This window comes from Dipodomys merriami, unplaced genomic scaffold, assembly GCF_024711535.1.
Source record: "Dipodomys merriami isolate MVZ:Mamm:240054 unplaced genomic scaffold, mDipMer1.0.p SCAF_1, whole genome shotgun sequence".
NCBI classification, from domain to species: domain Eukaryota; kingdom Metazoa; phylum Chordata; class Mammalia; order Rodentia; family Heteromyidae; genus Dipodomys; species Dipodomys merriami.
In genome coordinates this window covers 81811869-81830152 of record NW_027202270.1, presented here as the reverse complement: position 1 = coordinate 81830152, position 18284 = coordinate 81811869, and the positions used below count along the sequence as shown (strand labels likewise).

General features: G+C 34.6%; 1 protein-coding gene across 3 annotated transcripts in view; it reads right to left on the bottom strand.

Annotated features, from left to right (window-relative positions):
* Window positions 1-18284, bottom strand: part of Dpp10 (dipeptidyl peptidase like 10) — a 1479312-nt gene that overhangs the window by 93686 nt on the left and 1367342 nt on the right. For all 3 annotated transcript variants that reach the window (XM_070024402.1, XM_070024396.1, XM_070024410.1), the window contains exons 9-11: window positions 16227-16381; window positions 10084-10181; window positions 4806-4929 (exon numbers count right to left, since the gene is read on the bottom strand). In XM_070024402.1, the coding sequence (XP_069880503.1) occupies window positions 4806-4929; window positions 10084-10181; window positions 16227-16381 (377 nt within the window). The remainder of the gene's footprint in view (window positions 1-4805; window positions 4930-10083; window positions 10182-16226; window positions 16382-18284) is intronic.

Here is an 18284-nt window from a genome sequence, read left to right as displayed (position 1 = left end):
CTTTAGTGTGGCCCTGTTTATGCTCTATTGGATAAATGTCCAGAAGTGGAATTTCTGGGTCATGTGGAAGTTCTATGTTTAGTCTTTTGAGGAACCTCCATACTGCTTTCCAGAGTGTCCCACCAACAGTGCAACTGAGTGCCCTTTTGACCATATACTAGCCAGCAGTTGTTATTGTTAGTTTTCTTGTTAATAGCCATTCTAACTCTGGTGAGGTAGAATCTCAACTTTGTTTTGATTTACCTTTTGTTTATGGCCAGAGAGATGTTGAACATTTCTATGGTATATAGTATTGGTCATTCTTACTTCTAATAAGTCTCTCTTTAAGTCATTAGTCCATTTATTAATTGGGTTGTTGTTTCTTTGAGGGTTAATTTGGGGGAGTTTAATTTTTTGAGGTCTAAGTATATTTTCATATTAAACCCTTGTCTAATGTATAGCTAGAAAAAAATTTTCTCCCATTCTCTGGACTTTTTATTTAGCTTATTAGCTATGTGCTTTGCCATGCAGAAACTTCTCAGTTTGATGCATTAACATTTATCCAATCTTTCTTTGATTTGTTATAACTCTGGATCTTAGAAAGTTTGTATCTGTGCTTAGGAGTCCTAATGTTTCTCCTACTCTACCTAATATTTTCATATTTTCTAGCCTTGCATTGAAATTGCTGATCCCATTTGAATTGATTCTGGTACAGGGTGATATAGCTTCAATTTTCTGCACCTGTATACCCAATTATGCTAGCACCATTTGAGGAAGGGCCTGTGCTTCTTCCAACTTATGCTTTTGGCTCCCTTATCAAATATTAGATGGCTATAAGACTGTGAGTTCATATAAGGGTCTTCTGTTTCATTGGTGCTCAAGCCTATTCTTGTGCCAGTAACAAGCTGTTTTTATTTCTATGGCTTTGTAATAGAATTTGAAGTTTTGTATTGCATTCCTCCAACCTTGTCTCTCTGCTAAGCATTGTTTTCATTATTTGTGGTCTTTTGTCTTTCCATATGAACTTTTGGATTGCTTTCCCTACTTCATTGAAAAATGTTATTGGAATTTGATAAGCATTGCATTGAATGTGTGGTTTTGTACATCAACATCCATAATTTACTAATGCTTTCACGATACAATTTTTACTGTCATAGAATTCTCAAGTATTTTTCTCTTTTATTAATTTGTGCTTTATAATTTGCTTAGTTTGAGTTGAATTTGCCTTTTCTGACTTTTTAAATGGGAATTTTTCTTATTCATTTTACACATTTTTCTCTTATTCTCTTTTTTATTTTTACTTGTTAGTTGACAAAAATAATTATTCATATGTATAGGGTAAAATGTATTATAGTGAATCATACGTGAAGTGATTGAATCAATTAGTTAGCATATTTATTACTTGATCGATCAACTTATCTTTGGAGTACGAACATTTATTTTGCTAGTCCTTACTTTTTTTCTATGAATTCTAGTTTTTAAATTGCAATTATCAGTGAAACTGTATCATTGTGTGCTTGACTTATTCCAATTAGAATAATGTCCTGCAGGTTCACCTAAGTTGTTGTAATGGCAAATTCTTCTTCTTTCTTTCAAGGCTGGATAGCATACTATCATGTACATATAAGTACATTCCACTTATTTTTTATTCAAATTGTGAATAATATTTATCTATGTAATCACAGATGGGCAATAAAAAATGTAAATTACATTTTAAGTACCACTCACTTGATCAGTATAGGTAGGCATGCAGTTTCATTATGTTTCAGTTCAAAATAGTTTTTAGTTTCTCTTGTGATTAGGTTTTAAAATTCACACCTTATTTGTGTGGCAAATTAAATTCACCTTCAAGGACATTTGGAATGTGTATTTTTGTTTTTTTTGTCTTTTTGGTTTTTTTGGTCGGTCATGGGGCTTGAACTCTGGCCTAGGTACTGTCCCTCAGCTCTTAAGCTCAAGGCAATGCTTTACCATTTGACTCACAGCACCACTTCTGGTTTTCTGGTGGTTTATAGGAGATAAGATTTTCATGGACTTTCCTGCCCTAGCAGGCTTTGAACTGTGATCCTCAGATCTCAGCCTCCTGAGTAGCTAGGATTACAGGCATGAGCCATTGATACCCACTAGAATGTTTCTAAGTAGTTAAATTTTTTGGGGTCTTGCTGTATATTCCAAGCTGCCTTTAGACTTGTGATCCTCCTGTGTTAGTTTCCCAAGTGATGTACACATGTGTAGCATCATGCTCAGAAGGAGTGATAGATTAAAAATATAAATAATGGGTGATTTAATACATATATCAAACCTAATCCTCTTACAAATACAGAAATACTACGATTAATTTTATGTTGAAACTTGTGAATAGTTCTTTACATATGTAAACATTGTTCTTATGGCTTTTTTAGATAAAATGTTTTCTAATTATAATTTTGTTATTTATACCAACAAAATATTCTCACCTATACCAATCTTCTTTACTAATTACTTAGATAAGCAAAATATAATCGTATATCTGTTTAGCTTTGCCAACATTTGCTAATGCATTTTGCTTAGGTATTTTAAACTTTCTTCTTGGGTGCAATTATTTGGAATTGCTGAATCTTCCCAAACAATCAGTAATGTATCATTAAATTACTGTTTCAATTGCTAGTCTAGTCCTATCATTTGAATTTGCTTAACTAAAATACACAAATGTAGTTCTTTCTAGAAAAACTTAGAACAAAGCTGCTTGCCCAGTGGCTCATGCCTAGAATCCTAGCTATTCAGGAGTCTGAGATCTGAGCATCAAAATTGCTATGGCTCAAAAGTCAGAGTACTAGCTTTGAACAAAATAGCTCAGGGATAGTACCAAGGCCTGAGTTCAAGCCCCAGGACTGGCGTGCACATGGGCACACATATGCACACACAGAGTAGCAAAAAAAATCTCAGAACACTCTAATTAGTTTCTATTAAGTCATTTTAAAATGCCATTCAATTGCATTCTGAATAACATTGGTTTTGATGAAACTTGGGTAATAATTCACATTATTGACATGCCCTTTTATTAATGTGGTTTTCTATACGGATGCTTTCAAATATTTCTCTTAAAGTTTGAGCAATAATTTCAGTAGGGAATATTTAGACTTTTTTTTTTTTTTTACAATTACATGGGCAAGATAATGAGTACATTTCTTATCAAGCATTATTGCTTCCTTTGTTTCCTCTTCCCATCCCTTCCCATCTCCCCCCTCCCGCCCCCCACCACACTCCACAGGGGGGAGGAGTGCCCCCACCCCCGGCCAAGTTGTAAAGTCTTGTACATCTTATTGTTGCAATGGGGCCACCTGTATCCCTATTTAAACAATTTGTTTTTTTCCCTTCCCCTCCACAAAGTATAGTATTTCACTGCTTAGGATTTTCCAACCTTTGGAAATGTGACTTAGTCTTTTCCTTGTTAAGAAACTTTAAGTTATTTTTATTTATTTCACTATTTGGGCTGTAATGAGGATTTAAATCAGGGCCTTATATTTGTAAGGCACATGCTCTACCAAGGCCATTTTTCTGTTGGTTCTTTTTGAGAGAGTTTTGCTTTATGCCCAGGCTGGTGTAACGGGTGTGTACCACTGCACTCAACCTCAGGAATCCCCAAAAATTGAACTTCTGGCCGGCCTCTAATTGTGGTCCTCCAACTTCTGCCTCCCAAATAGCTAGTGTTACAGGTAAGGGACAATGCACCTGGAATTAAATGATTATTCTTAATTTTTTCCTGCCCAAGTGATCTAAATCCTGATATCTGAACATATTATTTCACAATAATATACCATTTGATAGTGTTCTAAATGTTACTCAGGCTTTATTAATTATTCACATATTTTTCCTTGCACTTTAGTTTTGATTATTTCTATTTCCTTACTGTGATAAGGTCTGATATGAAAATCCATCTGGTCAAATTTTCATTTCAAACACTATTTTCCAGGTCAAAAATTGTATGTTTTCTGTTTTGTTTATGGAGATTTTTCATATGATTATTTATTAGGAAAATTCTTCAATTTGTTCGTTTCTTTCTAATAGGTTTTTCAAAGTTATTGTTACTTCAGTTCCTACCTACTAGTCCCGAGAGAGCCATATTTCTCTGCATATATAGAACATTTTAATCATTTCAGTGGTATTATAAATTCCAAATCTGATAATAATCTTTTTAATTTTAATTTTACTTTAAAATTATACTTTGAACCAGTTGCTAGAGCCTCATGCCTGTAATCCTAGCTAGTCAGGAGGCTGAGATCTGAGGATCAAGGTTCAAAGCCAGCTCAGGCAGGAAAGTATGTTGGACTCGTATCTCCAATTAACCACCAGAAAACTAGAAGTAGAGCTTGGCTCAATGTGGTAGAGCCTTGAAAAAAGAACTCAGGAACACTGCACAGGCCCTGATTTCAAGCCCCATGACCAACAAAGGAAAAAGAAAAGGAAAGGAAAAAAGTAACCCAGTTTAAAAAAATGTAGTTCAAGAACAATTTTTAATTAACTAAAGAACAGAAAGATTATTATGAGACATCTGTACTACAGAAAAATGTCTTTGAACAAGACAGACACAAATTCCTATAATTTCAAGTTAATTTATGTCAAAATACAGAGAAAAATCCCCTCTTTGGCAAGAAAATAATGGGACACAATTACTCTTTATATTAAGTAGGAATTCATGTATTATTTCAAAGCTTTCTGCTCACTTTTTACTCCTATTTTTTAGGAAGTATCCAAAATATTTATACAAACGATTTCCTGATTTCCCTCTGCAAAGAATGATAAAGCACATCATTTTTTGTCACAGAAGAAAAGCAAGTCATACTCACTTTACTACAAGCACCAGTGGTGGTCTCACACACAGTGAGGATGGAGATGTTCTGAGGTCGGTTTAACCATCTTACTACAGTCTTGGTATTGCTTATCCATTTAACCATGGTGATATAGTATTCTCTAGTTAGGAGACAAAAATTAACATTTATATTTAGAGCCTAAAAAATTCTGTGTAGAACCAAAATTAAACACTTGGTATTTCACATAAAAGAATAACTGAAAATTATAAGGATGCTACGTTATTTATCTGTAATTATGTGCACACATCTGTTCTTTTAAAATACTTGCATGTATAATGCAACTGAGTGTATTTGATATATACATATATGTATAAACATATGTATAGATACACATATGCATATAACAACAAATACTCAGGAAATTAAGATTAAATTCAAGAATGAATGAATTCATAGAAAAGCAATTCTTGGAAAGTTGAAATTAGCAGATGCTAGCTAGATTTCTATGAGAAATGTTCATTGGTTGGTATATATGCAAAACAAATATATATTTTCAAGGCATTTTATATTATTTCATTAAAAGTACAATTAATAAATTAAAAGAAAAAGGTTAATCTTGACTTGATAATTATACCTATTTGTAAGCTTCATATTATCATATTTTATACACAAAGGCTTTCACTGCACATGTCTGAATGAATAGTTTATTTTGGTGTTTGTCAGCTATGAATCAAAAGCCAGTAGTAGCCTTTTATTCGTGATATTTGTTTTGTTTGTACAACATTGTTAAGGATTTTATTTATTTGAAGCAATTTAAAAACCAAGAAGAAATTAAACTGAAAGTGTGATTGGCTATTAAAACATTTAGTACACTAGGAATGCTAATTAATGGGACTTATAATGTCTTAAAGTGGTTGGAGTGAACAAATTTATGTTTTTTCCTTTATGAAATGTATATTCTCCATTTGGAAACAGACATATCACAAACTTCTTGTAGACATGCATACAACAGTGCAGTCATCAGAAATGATTTCATTTATGGTGAAAACAAAAAGCAACAACTTTTCTACAACATTACACAGATTATAGAATACATAAATTGCTTTAGAAATGTGTAATCCATGAGTGCTGTATGAAAGCTAATCAGCCCAGTTTTAATCACCTTCCTCCTGCCCCCCCCCCCAAACAAAAGCCTACAGAACAAAGTCTGGTATCACAAAACACCTTTGTTTAGATACATCTGGTCTAAGTATGTAGCTACACAAATTAACTTAGATATTAAATTATTAAACTGAAAATATTATCTTGTATTCAGATACTTCCATTGATAATGAAATTATTGGTGGGGCTTAGATATGTGTTCTTTGTTAAATTAAGCAAAACTTAATCTGATATGGGGCACACTAGTTTGTATCTTATTTATAACTAAATATCACTTTGTACTTGGTAATCAAATTCTCAATGAGAGAGTTCTTCAAATTGCATTATAATGTCTTACAAAAGATAATTTCCAAGCTCTGAAAATGTTATATTCCTGTTGAAAACACCTAAAATGAATGTTTAAGCAGAGATAGGCATACAGGCAAAGTGCAAAGACACATTACTAACTAGTCACTTCCTGTTTTCTTACTTTCTTTGCCATGGAATACTAGGCTCACATTTCTGATGATTCACATGGACATATGCTGTCTGTGGGTAAGTATTCAGGCTTTCCCTTAGTGGAGGAGTAGGTCTAACAGTGCCCTCACCCAGAATTCCACACTCCTTTCCTACCTGCTGCAGATGTGGCTCTCCTGGAAATCCATCTCATGAACACATTAGATTTGGTGTTCCATGACCAGTGGCCAGTAGAAGTGTCCCTTTCTTATAACTGGCTTTCCTGCTTGTTCCTAGTCTCCATGGCTCTGGAATACCCAGGAAGTCCACGAGGATCTGGTCCTCTTGAGCCATAGAGACAGAGACAAGCAGGTTAGAGGGTTACACTCAAGTCAACAGAGATTTTCTGGGTGGTCTGGCACAGGAGATCTAATTGTCCACAAGGGTTTGTACAATGGAGGTTGCAGCCTTCACCTGCAGACTGGTAAGTTAGCAGTCACATCTGTGTTTTCATAGATGATTGTCTAATCACTGCTTTGTGTCCACACAGAATCTTTGGGGGCATACATTTAACTCAAAGATTTCTGCCTAGATGTGTATTTTAATGCTCATCTTGCTTTACTCATAAGAAATGCCCCCCAACTTCTGACAATAACTATGCATTACTTGTAAAACGTGCTATCTAGGAGACTTCCATGAACACAGATGAATCCCTGGATTAAATACTGGAAGATATAAATATTACTTGGAAGAATGAACAATGTAGGCTAGATATATTCTAGCCAATACCTTAGGAAGAAAAAGCATGATGGTGTTGAGCCCTAAGCGAGAAAAGCAATATGGTATTGCCACATCACAAATGCAGATGGAGAACAGTGGTTCCTAAAAGCAGGGGGATTTGATTCCAAATGAGTGAAATGATGATAAATACACAGGAGAATACAAAGACAAATCATTACTTTTACTCCTATGACTGAACATGAGTGAACACAAAGGACAAGGCATCATTTTTTTCCAAATTAATGTGATATTTACCTAATCTAAGGAAACAACTGTGTGACTTATTATCACAAAATTCTTTCAGTACAATTTAACTATATGTTTTGAAATCCCCACCTAGATTTTCTAATAAAGATAATGAGAGTTTCCAGTACCCTAAAAGTATAGCATAACAATTGGCCTCTCAGGATGAGATGACTCATCTGATTCCCAGTGTTACTGGTTCTGGGGACATTCAAGAAAGGTCATTACCTTAAGTCCTATAGTACACATTCTTTTCAGAATAACACAGACTATGATTTGAATAAAGAAGAACTTCATGGTAATGACTTTGAACTGCTGTAGGAGAAAGACTGTATTAGCAGTGTAAGAGTTTATCAGGCATACATAAATAAAAAGAAATACACAAGACAAAGGGTTGACTGAAGGTAAAAATTAGGAAAAGGAATTATGTCTTTTTGCAGGTTTCTGTAATCTTTTAATTTCCTTTGTAAACTATATAAGTGAATTAAAATCTGTTTAGTTGATAGGTTGAAAGCTTCTCACTACAGTGTAAAAAATTAGTAAAAGGTAAGGTCAAACAAATTTTCTAGGTTGAAGACTTTATTATATAATTCTAACTTATACAGTTTTATATGAATAACTCATCCATTAAAATAATCCATCAAATAGAATAAAATAAATAACCTAATATTTTTTTTGACCTAAGATTTTTGACTTCAAATAATTTTTGTTTGTTAGGGTAGACTCAAGAAACGCTGTTTGAAAGGCAGCTCAATCACAAAAGGGTATTTTCCTATATTTATCATATTTTCTTATATTTATTTTATTAATTGTCTTTCTACAAAATCATGTCTATTCTTATCTTTACAGTAATTTTATTAGAAAAGTGAGAGCTGGTCAGATTTGAGCTTTATGTGTGGCAGAAAAATGTAAGAATCACAAAGAAAAATGATTTTAAGTATATTAAGTACGACAACATGGCTCACATATTAATTAGCATTGTGCAGATAAGTACACAGACATAGCACTTACTTAGATAACATACAAAATCATGTGAAATATTATATAATACATTAATCATTTGTTTTTCTGTTACTCTTAAATAATATTACAAATGACATGAGTAGAATAGCATAGGTACTCAAAAGACAAAAAAAAAGAGCATTCAATGGAATTACTAGGACATGGGGAAAATAGATCATGAATAAATCAGTTGTATATATTTATATTTTGTATATAGGAATCAAAATAAAGGTCAAGAATCACTACCTCCTGTTAAAAAAAACACATGAATACCAAAACCATGCTATAGAGACCAAAAAAACAAAATGGAAAAAACTTAGAAATGATTTACTGAAGACTTAGTATGATTTACTGAATGATTTAGACCTTGGGAGAAGAAAACTGTCTTTTCCAAAGTGACATGGTTAAAGGTGGTAGACATGAAACCCAACCACTCCTACTCAGGTGTCCCTTTTTGTTGCTGCTGAGTATGGAGCAATTCAACAAGGAAGAGTAATGGGTTCCACAAAATGCCAGTTTTCACAACTGCTGCACTTCTGCAAAAGTCACTCATGGCTGGTCATCTAAGCTCAGAAATACACTCTTCTGCTCAACTCAGCAAACTCTACTGTAAGCCTCACTATGTAATGCAGATGAAATCCTCAGTAACTTGATGCCCTGACCTTACTTCATGGAGGATTTTGCTATCAACTTCTTAAGTTGTATGATCACTATTATTCTTTCTGGGTTTTATTTTTCACTTCAATTGAAATAAATAGTCTATATCAGGTAGTTAAAGGATTTTGTAGTGTAAACATTCTATGCATTTTATGCTTTCTCCATGGAAAAGTCTCCATATAACTTGGGCTATACTGTAATTACCACTAACTATGATAAAATTTTCCTAAATGAATTGCCATTCAAGTAGACCTACTAGATTCAGTTACCCTGCATTAGAGACTTCATCAAAGCAAACTTTGAACAAAGTCTCATATCATTAAATATAATGTGAAGGCATCTTCCTGAATCAACTTCCTACCATCCCCAAAACTATGATAAATTTCCACAAAGCTACCACATAGGAAAGAATATCCTTTGAAATTTGAGACACTCTAGGAATTCAAATGGCACATGAAAATTATTTTGATTATTTGTAATGGAAAGATGATTTGGCTAAAATTATATTCATGCACTTGACACATATTTTTTTTTCCTTCCCTGTGAAATCTTTTTAAATATGGACGTTTCTGATGTAAGGTAATTTGAAACAAAACCTCATTAAATTTCTCTGCCTAGAGAAAAATGCTAAAGAATCCTTGGCCAGCTGTTGGAAGAAAGTTGGAAAAACTGTACAAATTACATGGAGTTTATGGTGTTTTAAAAAGCAATATGGTTTTTTTTTGTTTACATGTACAAACTATTTTCTAGGAAAATAGTGTTGCTTCTTATTTCCTTGAGATATCTCCAACAAAAGACTCAATTCATCCTATCAGTTTTTTCAGCCATTTTGTGGTGCAACTAATCACCTTGAAATGAAATGCTTGTTGGGGAGAGCCAGATATGCAGAATGACTCCATTCCTCACTAATGGGACAACCTCAGCTTTATTTTCAAGTGGAATTGTTGAGCTGATCGCATCTCTCTAAATTGCAACAAAATGATCATTGGTTTGAAAATATCTATTTCCCCGTAAAAGTGAAAATGAAATTGCATACCTTGATTTAAAGCTGTCGGGTGGCATGAGTTCCAAAGTATGAGTTGGTCCATATAGGTTTACAACATATAATTTTATTGTTGGGTTCACTTGACCTGCCTTTGAGAAAATGAAAGTTGTAATGCAAGCATATTAAGCATTAGACTATATTGAATTTTTAAAAAGGCATATTTGACTCATTTACTTTTCTGTGTCATAGGGGGAAAGTTTGATTTCTCTGAAGTAGAAATGATTTGAAATTCAACAACTTGATTGCTTTCAATTGTTTTTTGTAGATTGCTGCTTCTTAAACATTTTAGTCAGACAATTAAAGGTGATAGAAAATCATGATTGCTTTATTCATTAAGCAGTTACTGTTTCCTTTCTCTAGAATCTCAGCAAAAGGCCTGGCTGAGCAGACTGACTAGTAGATCAAGGCACTACTCTCATTATAGCACTTGAAATTCAGTGAGAGGGAAGGAAGGAAAGAAAAAGGGAGGAAAAAGAGGAAGTAGAAGAAGGAAGAAAGGAGGAAGGGAAAGGAGGGAAGAAGGGAAGAAAAGAAAAAAGGAGAGAAAGTAGGAAGGAAGGAGGGAGGGAAAGGAGGGAGAAAACTCCTTCCAACATGTAAAATTATAGAAATTATACTCACATATAGTGTGTATCATATGCTTAATATTCTATGATGGCTAATAATGTATTCCAATGCATAATCTGCCTGGCTTTCCTTCTAAATTTACTGATTTTAAATGTGGTGACTCATTTGTTTAAATGATCCTTGAAAGATGGGCAAAGTTTCCTCCCTGAGTATATGGCATAAATTTAGATCACAGTGGTAAGGATAGTTCCGGAGAACAAAAATTTATTAAATAAATAATAACTAGCAAGGCAGCTTGAATGAATGAATGTCTTCAACAGTGGATGAGGTATCAAATCAGTTGATTTGGTTCAATGTGTTTCTTTCTAAGCAATAAGACTTTAAGGAAGAACTGGATGAAATATAAAGAGAAGAAGGAAATTAAAAATGAGGTGAATTAAAAATATAGACAATGACCAATTCAAAGATTTGAAAAAAATATAGATTCATATTCAAGAAGTGGGCATTGATGCATCCAGAGTTAAGTCAGGACCAGAAATAACAACATATTCCACTCAGACTCTACAGTTTCTTTTTTCTTTTTTTTTTTTTTTTGGTCCGGTCGTGGTGCCTGAACTCTGGGCCTGGGTGCTGTCCTTCAGCTCTTCAGCTCAAGGCTAGCACTCTACCACTTGAGCCACAGCGCCACTTCCGGGTTTTTTCTTTTTGCTTATGTGGTGCTGAGGAATCGAACCCAGGGCCTCAGGCATGCAAGGCAAGCGCTCTACCACTGAGCCACCTTCCCAGCCCTCTACAGTTTCTTTTTGAGGTTGGAGGTGGTGGTTTTTGCATACAATCCCAACAATCTGGGAAGCAGAGGCAGAAGGGTCAAAGTTTGATGAAAGACTAGGCAAAGTTAGCCTGAGTCTTATCTGTAAAACAAGATTATAACAAAAGGACTAGAATGCTTAGATCAAGTGGTATAACTCTTATATGGTAAAAGGCCCTGATTTGAATCTCTTCTATCACAGAGATTATTTGGTTAAGTAATCAAAGGCAATTAAGTAGGAGTGTTTCATACTCAGGTTAGAATTTGAGAGCCTAAGAGAGGGGTCAGGAGTCTGACTACAGATTCAGTGTTTATGAAGAGAGAATTATTCATATAGTAAAGGGCTTCCTGTGAGATAAGTTCTGACCCTGTTCACACTGAACACTCATGCATCAAATTTTATAAAACTTCACATTGCTTCAAACCCTCATATGCCTGGGCTCAATTGTCTTCTCTGTCTATCTATTTTACTCATCTACCTCAGAGTCTGCAGAACTTGTCTTTAAGGGCATTTAATGTAGTCTGACAGCCCTGACACTAATGAAAAAGAAACACATTTTAAGAACTAGTTTAATCTGTGAGTCAGAGAAATATCACCCAAATTTTGACTCTTATTTACTTCAGATGAATCATGGGTCAAATGCTTAAGATTTTTCAAGTATTATTTACTTGATTATCAAAAATGAGACAAACACTTTTATAAAAATACTTCACAAGTCAGGCATTCAGGATCAAAATTTTCTGTTCTCTGGAATAAAAATATATCAGTTCTACTTTGTGAACAAACTAAAAGATGGTTACATAAAGAGTCTAAAATAGTAGATAGCATTAGTTTAAAATGATAGTTGTTAATTTCTAATCAGTGAAAAATCATTCTTATATTTATACCATTTAATAATCAAATTGAATTTGATCATACTATGGATTCTTACCAATGATGAATACTTTGACATATTGTCAAAAACAGATTATTGTCATATTTTTGTCAGTTTTGTCAATAGTACTGTAAGTTTACTGGAACATTACTGTATCTAAAAACAGCTTCTCCATGCATACAAATTAAAAGTTGAACACATGAGGCCAGATTTTAGACAAAATGTGAACAACCCAACAGAAATTTAGCATTTCAAAAATCTCAATTTTATTTTTATTTTTCCATGAGATTTTGAAATTAATCACATCCAGCCTTTTAGTATTTGAATCATTTCAAGAGTTTGCAAATTAGAAGAGTTAATCTATTTGCTTTTAACAGTGACATTTGCCACAAAGACTGTGAATCTGCAGAATGCTTTTCTCTATGATTCTGAAATACAAGCCTTAATAATAATTAACCTTATTTTACTGGCAACTAAATTGTCATTAAACGAGATAATGTTTTAATTAAGAAGATTAACCTGAGGTTACTGAGATAGAACTGTGCAATTCTTTTGTGCTGAATTGCTAATGATGGGGTATTTTATGAGTTCTGAATCATGCTGAATTAAGTAAAATACAAATATATTTGTTTGGTGGAAGTATTTCATTAGTAAATTCAGCCATATTGAGTATTTGCTGAACTAATTTTAATCTAGTGTAATGAAAAGCACAATTAAGTATGAACTCTATATGTTATTTCAATTTCTAGAGAACCACTGTTTGAAAGTTTATTGCACAGGAGTGAATTGAAGTAGTTTGCTTATTTTGGGGGAAAAACAAGTATATTTTTAATGAGTAGAAGATACTAAGCCTATAAATTAAAATATGATCATCAAAATGTTTTGGCATCTGTTCTGAGAACAAGGACCAAAGTAAGCCCTAATTTCTTTGGGTCCTATTTATTGTCTTCTGTACTGGACCAGGAATTCTAAATATCAGCCACCTGAGGACAGGCATGCTTGGTCATTTGTCTTGCTCTAACCAGCCTCTATGCTCATTTCTGTGTATTATTTTTAGTACTCTTAGCCTGTAGTCATTACGCTCAGGACCTTCATCATGTTATATTCATATATTCCAGGTGTGAGACTGCTTCCCATATATAACTAAGTCATTAGGTATAAATGGAACAAACAGGTCCACAAATAGTTGTTAAGGTGACAAGAAGATGTTTTGACTTCAGCTGCATCTTCTGAAATCCAATTTGACCTCTGGTAGCTTTATTGACAGAAATGCAATCAATAAATTTGAGTTATTTTTCTCTTCTCAAAATAGCTTTGACTTTTTATAAAACTCAACCTTTTGCAATCTTAGTTTTCCCATTCATAAAATGCAGGTGATTGTGATCATGTCCAAATAAGAAAAAAGTGGGAAAAAAATCTCTTAGAAAACATAAAATCGGGTTAATATTTGTGAACTATACATTTTCTGTATGTCACTATATGTTATTAAATGATTAATTACATAAAATTATGAAAAAATAAACTGTCCTGTTTTGTATTGCCTTCTGACTTCCTGCTGATATATTTGAACTTTCTCAGATGTTTCTATTTGACTTGTTGAAGTTACAAAGCCTACAAATGTGAAGTTCAAACACTATGGGCTATCTCTAAGAGAGGAAGCAACTTGAAGCTGGAGCTAATGTATATAGCTTTCTATGGGAATCAGAGAGCCATTACTCATCTTTGAAAATCAATTATCAAGTGTTGCCTCTTTCACAGGTATGATTTTATCCCCTTTGTGTGGGCCTGAACACTTGTACATGATTTCAATTCCTAGTATTTGTTCAATGCACTGAAGAGTTTATAGTATGTCCCTAGTTCTCTAATTTTCTCCTTCAATTGCCAGGAAGATTTTCATCATTATTAAGGTATGCGAGAAATAATATGTTTGAGAATACTTCAGTTCATTTTTCTTAGACAAAAAAGGTTTAGCTGTGCTACAGAGGTACAAACCTCAACAAAATACGCTACTAAGGGGTTGGGAAGGTGGCTCAGTGGTAGAGCACTTGCCTTACATGCATGAGGCCCTGGCTTCGATTCCTCAGCACCACATAAGCAAAAAGAAAAAAAGCCGGAAGTGGCACTGTGGCTCAAGCAGTAGAGCGCTAGCCTTGAGCTGAAGAGCTGAGGGACAGCGCCCAGGCCCAGAGTTCAGGCCCCACTACCGGACCCCCTATCCAAAAAAAAAAAAATACACCATGAAATTTACAACTGGAAAAGACATAAGACCTTTTGTGAAATACAATAACATTTTCTTAATGAAAGAGGAAACTGGATTATTTGGTTGCCATCTTCTTCCAAAGAACACTGAGTATGTGTTTATCTTAATCTTCATGCAGAGAAACCCTTAAAACATGACTTCCAAGTCATGGAAGTGAATTCCTCTCAATCTTGTACTTAATACGATAACCTAAAAAGGTAGTAGAATATGGAATGAAAGGAAATAAGAGTGCAGAAGCTCTCCTGCTTGTTCAAGTCTAATGACTTTCTGTCTTCACTTTTGATAACTGGAGTCTGGTGGGTGGGAGAGGGAGGAGGAAAGTGTAATTGACTTCAACTCCATGTGACCTGCTGTACTTTCACCCCACACTGAGATCAACTATGATTGTGGGGATTTCCAAGTTCTGTGCCCAGCTAATATAACACAAGGCACAGGCTCAGAAGGAGAAAACCTATTGTACTAAGGAAAATCAAAGTGCAACTCTCTAAAGGGATGGCTTACAACCAGCTTCTGAATGAAACCAGCAGCCTTTTTTTTAATTAATTAAGAGCTACTAAATTATGCCAAGAAAAATTTCTGAGGTTTTCTATATGACATCTTTAAATGATTAATGTACAGGGTGTCTCACCATGAGCCATTTGAGCCATTAATGTCTCTCCATGAGCCATTATTCTTTGTTATATAAACATGTGATGGAAATGTGGTTTTTAGAAAGTCCTTGAGAAATTAAGGATGACCCACAACAGAAAACGCAATATACTGTAATGTTGTTACATCCTGTTCCTAGTGGCCTCATTATATACTTGATAATAGTTCTGTTTTGCAGGCAGGATTTTCACATGTTCCTCTCCCAATAAAACCCTTTCATCCATCCTATTCACCCCTTGCTATGATTCAAAGCCAGCATTTCACAAACCATGTTCCATAGTATGCTCTGCCAAAATAATGCTGATGTTAATACTAATACTAATAAATTCTCTATGCTTAGGCTATTCTTTATTGGTGATTCTTTATGGTTTGTCTGTTCTTTATGGAGATTCTTTATGCTTAGACTATTCCTTACTGGAAATACTTTATGCTCAGTCAATTTTTATAGGAGATTTATAATATACATTAACATATAGTATATTAAATGCTCTTAGATAAGAGAGCACTTTCTCTGTGAAAAGGCTTGATTTAAAAAAATAAAAGAAACAAGTAAGAACTTCCAACCTATTGGACTACAACACTTTCCTTTCTTAATAACACTTATTATCAACTCCTCAGAGTAACATTTATCCAAACAACAGTTTGGCCTCTTACCATTTTTCCCTCTTTCTCCAACTAGGAAAATGAGAAAAAAATAGGAATGATCACCAGGAAAAAAATATATATGTATATGTGTGTGTGTGTTTGAGTGTGTGTGTGTGTAGCAAAGAGTAATTTCCTAAACCCTCAAATCATTACTACCTCTTTCTACCCAGCAGGGTGTCTTCACTATTTATAGAACACTGAAGAATGATGAATCTGTCTACCAATAGAGCTTTTTTCTCTCTTCCAAAGACAGCTTGTTCATGAACCAAGAACGCTCTCCATTAAACCAGTGTAGAGAGAAGGAACACACTAGTATTCCCAGATGGCTTACCTTAGGGTATGGATACTGCTTTGCTTTGGGATACAGTGTTCCAGTAAACCGAGGGATAACCATGCTAGGCACCAAGGAGTCATTTATCATCAGGAAGGCAAGCCTCTCTCCATCTGGTGACCACCAGTGGGCAATGTGAGAATGTAGAAGTTCCTCTAGAATAAACAAGTGTTATTTGAAACCAACTGTAGAGATGTGGGCTCAGTGACCCACAAACATCTGTCCTTGAAATCATCATTGCACATGCTTATTTTATCCATGGTGTGCTGCATTTTGTCCACTTCCCTGAGAACCCTCTATTTCTGAGTTACCTTTTCAATGTCTGGAAAAGTAGATATTAAAGAATAGGGTGAGGTGACAGATGCAGGATTTCATAGATTGTCAGCAATGTGGACAGGGAACATGAGAGTACCACTGGATTAAAATGAATTGGATCAGTGATTGAAGAAGGACGCGTCCAGGCAACCACTCATCCATACTTGCTTAACGTTAATTTTTCATTCTCTCATCAAACAGGTTGAGGATCCCACCAATCCACTAAATAATCTTTAATTCTAAAGAAACAGAATAAAATAACTTCTTAGATAACTTTTATGTTGCCTTAATGTCCAATGTCCACTTTTCACTTTTCTATTACTCCTTTTGAGAATGAACGAATTATATTAAAAGGAAAACCCCTTTCATGCATTGATTTCCAGAAGGCAAGACCATTTTGGTGATTAGGCAGGAGATTTAAAGGAAGAGAGCCAAGACAGGTTGCTTTTTCTCTCAGCTTCATCCTACAATGTCACCTCAAGTTGGCTGTGAACTAGAAATTATGTCACTACTCTGTCAGTGAGCTTCCATCAAATGCCTCTTCTCTGTGTCTAGCAATGGCTCATCACTATGCATAGAGTGGTGGTGATAGTTTGGCTGCTATTAGATTTAGATTAAAGCATTTTCTTCTTGGCTTCTCTAAACCTTTACTTTGTCAGTGTTCTCCTTGCAAATAAATACTCTTCAACTAATTTTGATGAACATGTCCACTCTTTTTGGCATTCCAGCAGTATTCAGTAAACAGACACTTAAATAGAAGATTGTTCATTTAACAATTTAATACCTATGTGCATAAGTAGAGTGCAATAATATTTTTGGGTCATAGATAATCCATAGTGAGAGAGAGAGAGAGTCATGAGTAATCAATCATCACTAGTGATGACAAGAAATGATGTGCAAGGAGAGGAGAAAGGTATTGGGAGAACAAGTATTTGTGACACTTCATTGCCACAACAGATACAGGTGACTGCAAAGATGATGAAAAATAGTTGATATGAAACTGGAAAATTTTATAGGCAAGAAAAGAAATGGAAACAAATTCCCTGAATGTACACAGCAAACCAACAAAGGTCACTTTGGCACTGTTGGCAAAATCCTTCTCCTCTGTAATGTGGGAAAAGATAAAGTTCCAGAAGGCATAATGAACGTTGAAGATTTGTAACGCAAGTAAGGGACTCATATTTATTTGTACTTATTAGGCAAAGGTAAAGATACTTGTGAGGAGAGATTGGGGCCTTTACTGAAAGGATAAAGAAATTAGGGAAAAGGAAAGCATAATAGAAATGCTTTCTGGATGGGTATCATAAATAACACATTTCCCATAGCTCAGTGCTATTCTATGTGGCATACTGTGAACCTCAAAATTCCTACACATCTCCTATTGACAGAGGGAGCCACTGTGTTTAAGGGAAGCAGACCACCTTGGCATATAGATTGACAATTGAAGAGAAATTTCTGTGAAAGTTTTACAGCTTGCAATGCCCTGAAAGTTTGTAGTGACCCAGTAGTCTGGGATATATTGGGACATACTTTTCCAAACTGAGAGAAAAACTGTTGGGAGTGTACATGTGCAAAAACAAAAGAGGATTGAATTCAGCCATTTGAAGAAAAACAGAATCACTTTTGCACAAGATTCTATTCTATTTCCCAGGTGGCCTGTAAAGCTGCCAGCTCTGCACCAAACCTGAAAAGAGAAGGAATTCAATGGAATTGCAGACTTCTCTCCTTCTGTACCCATGGCCA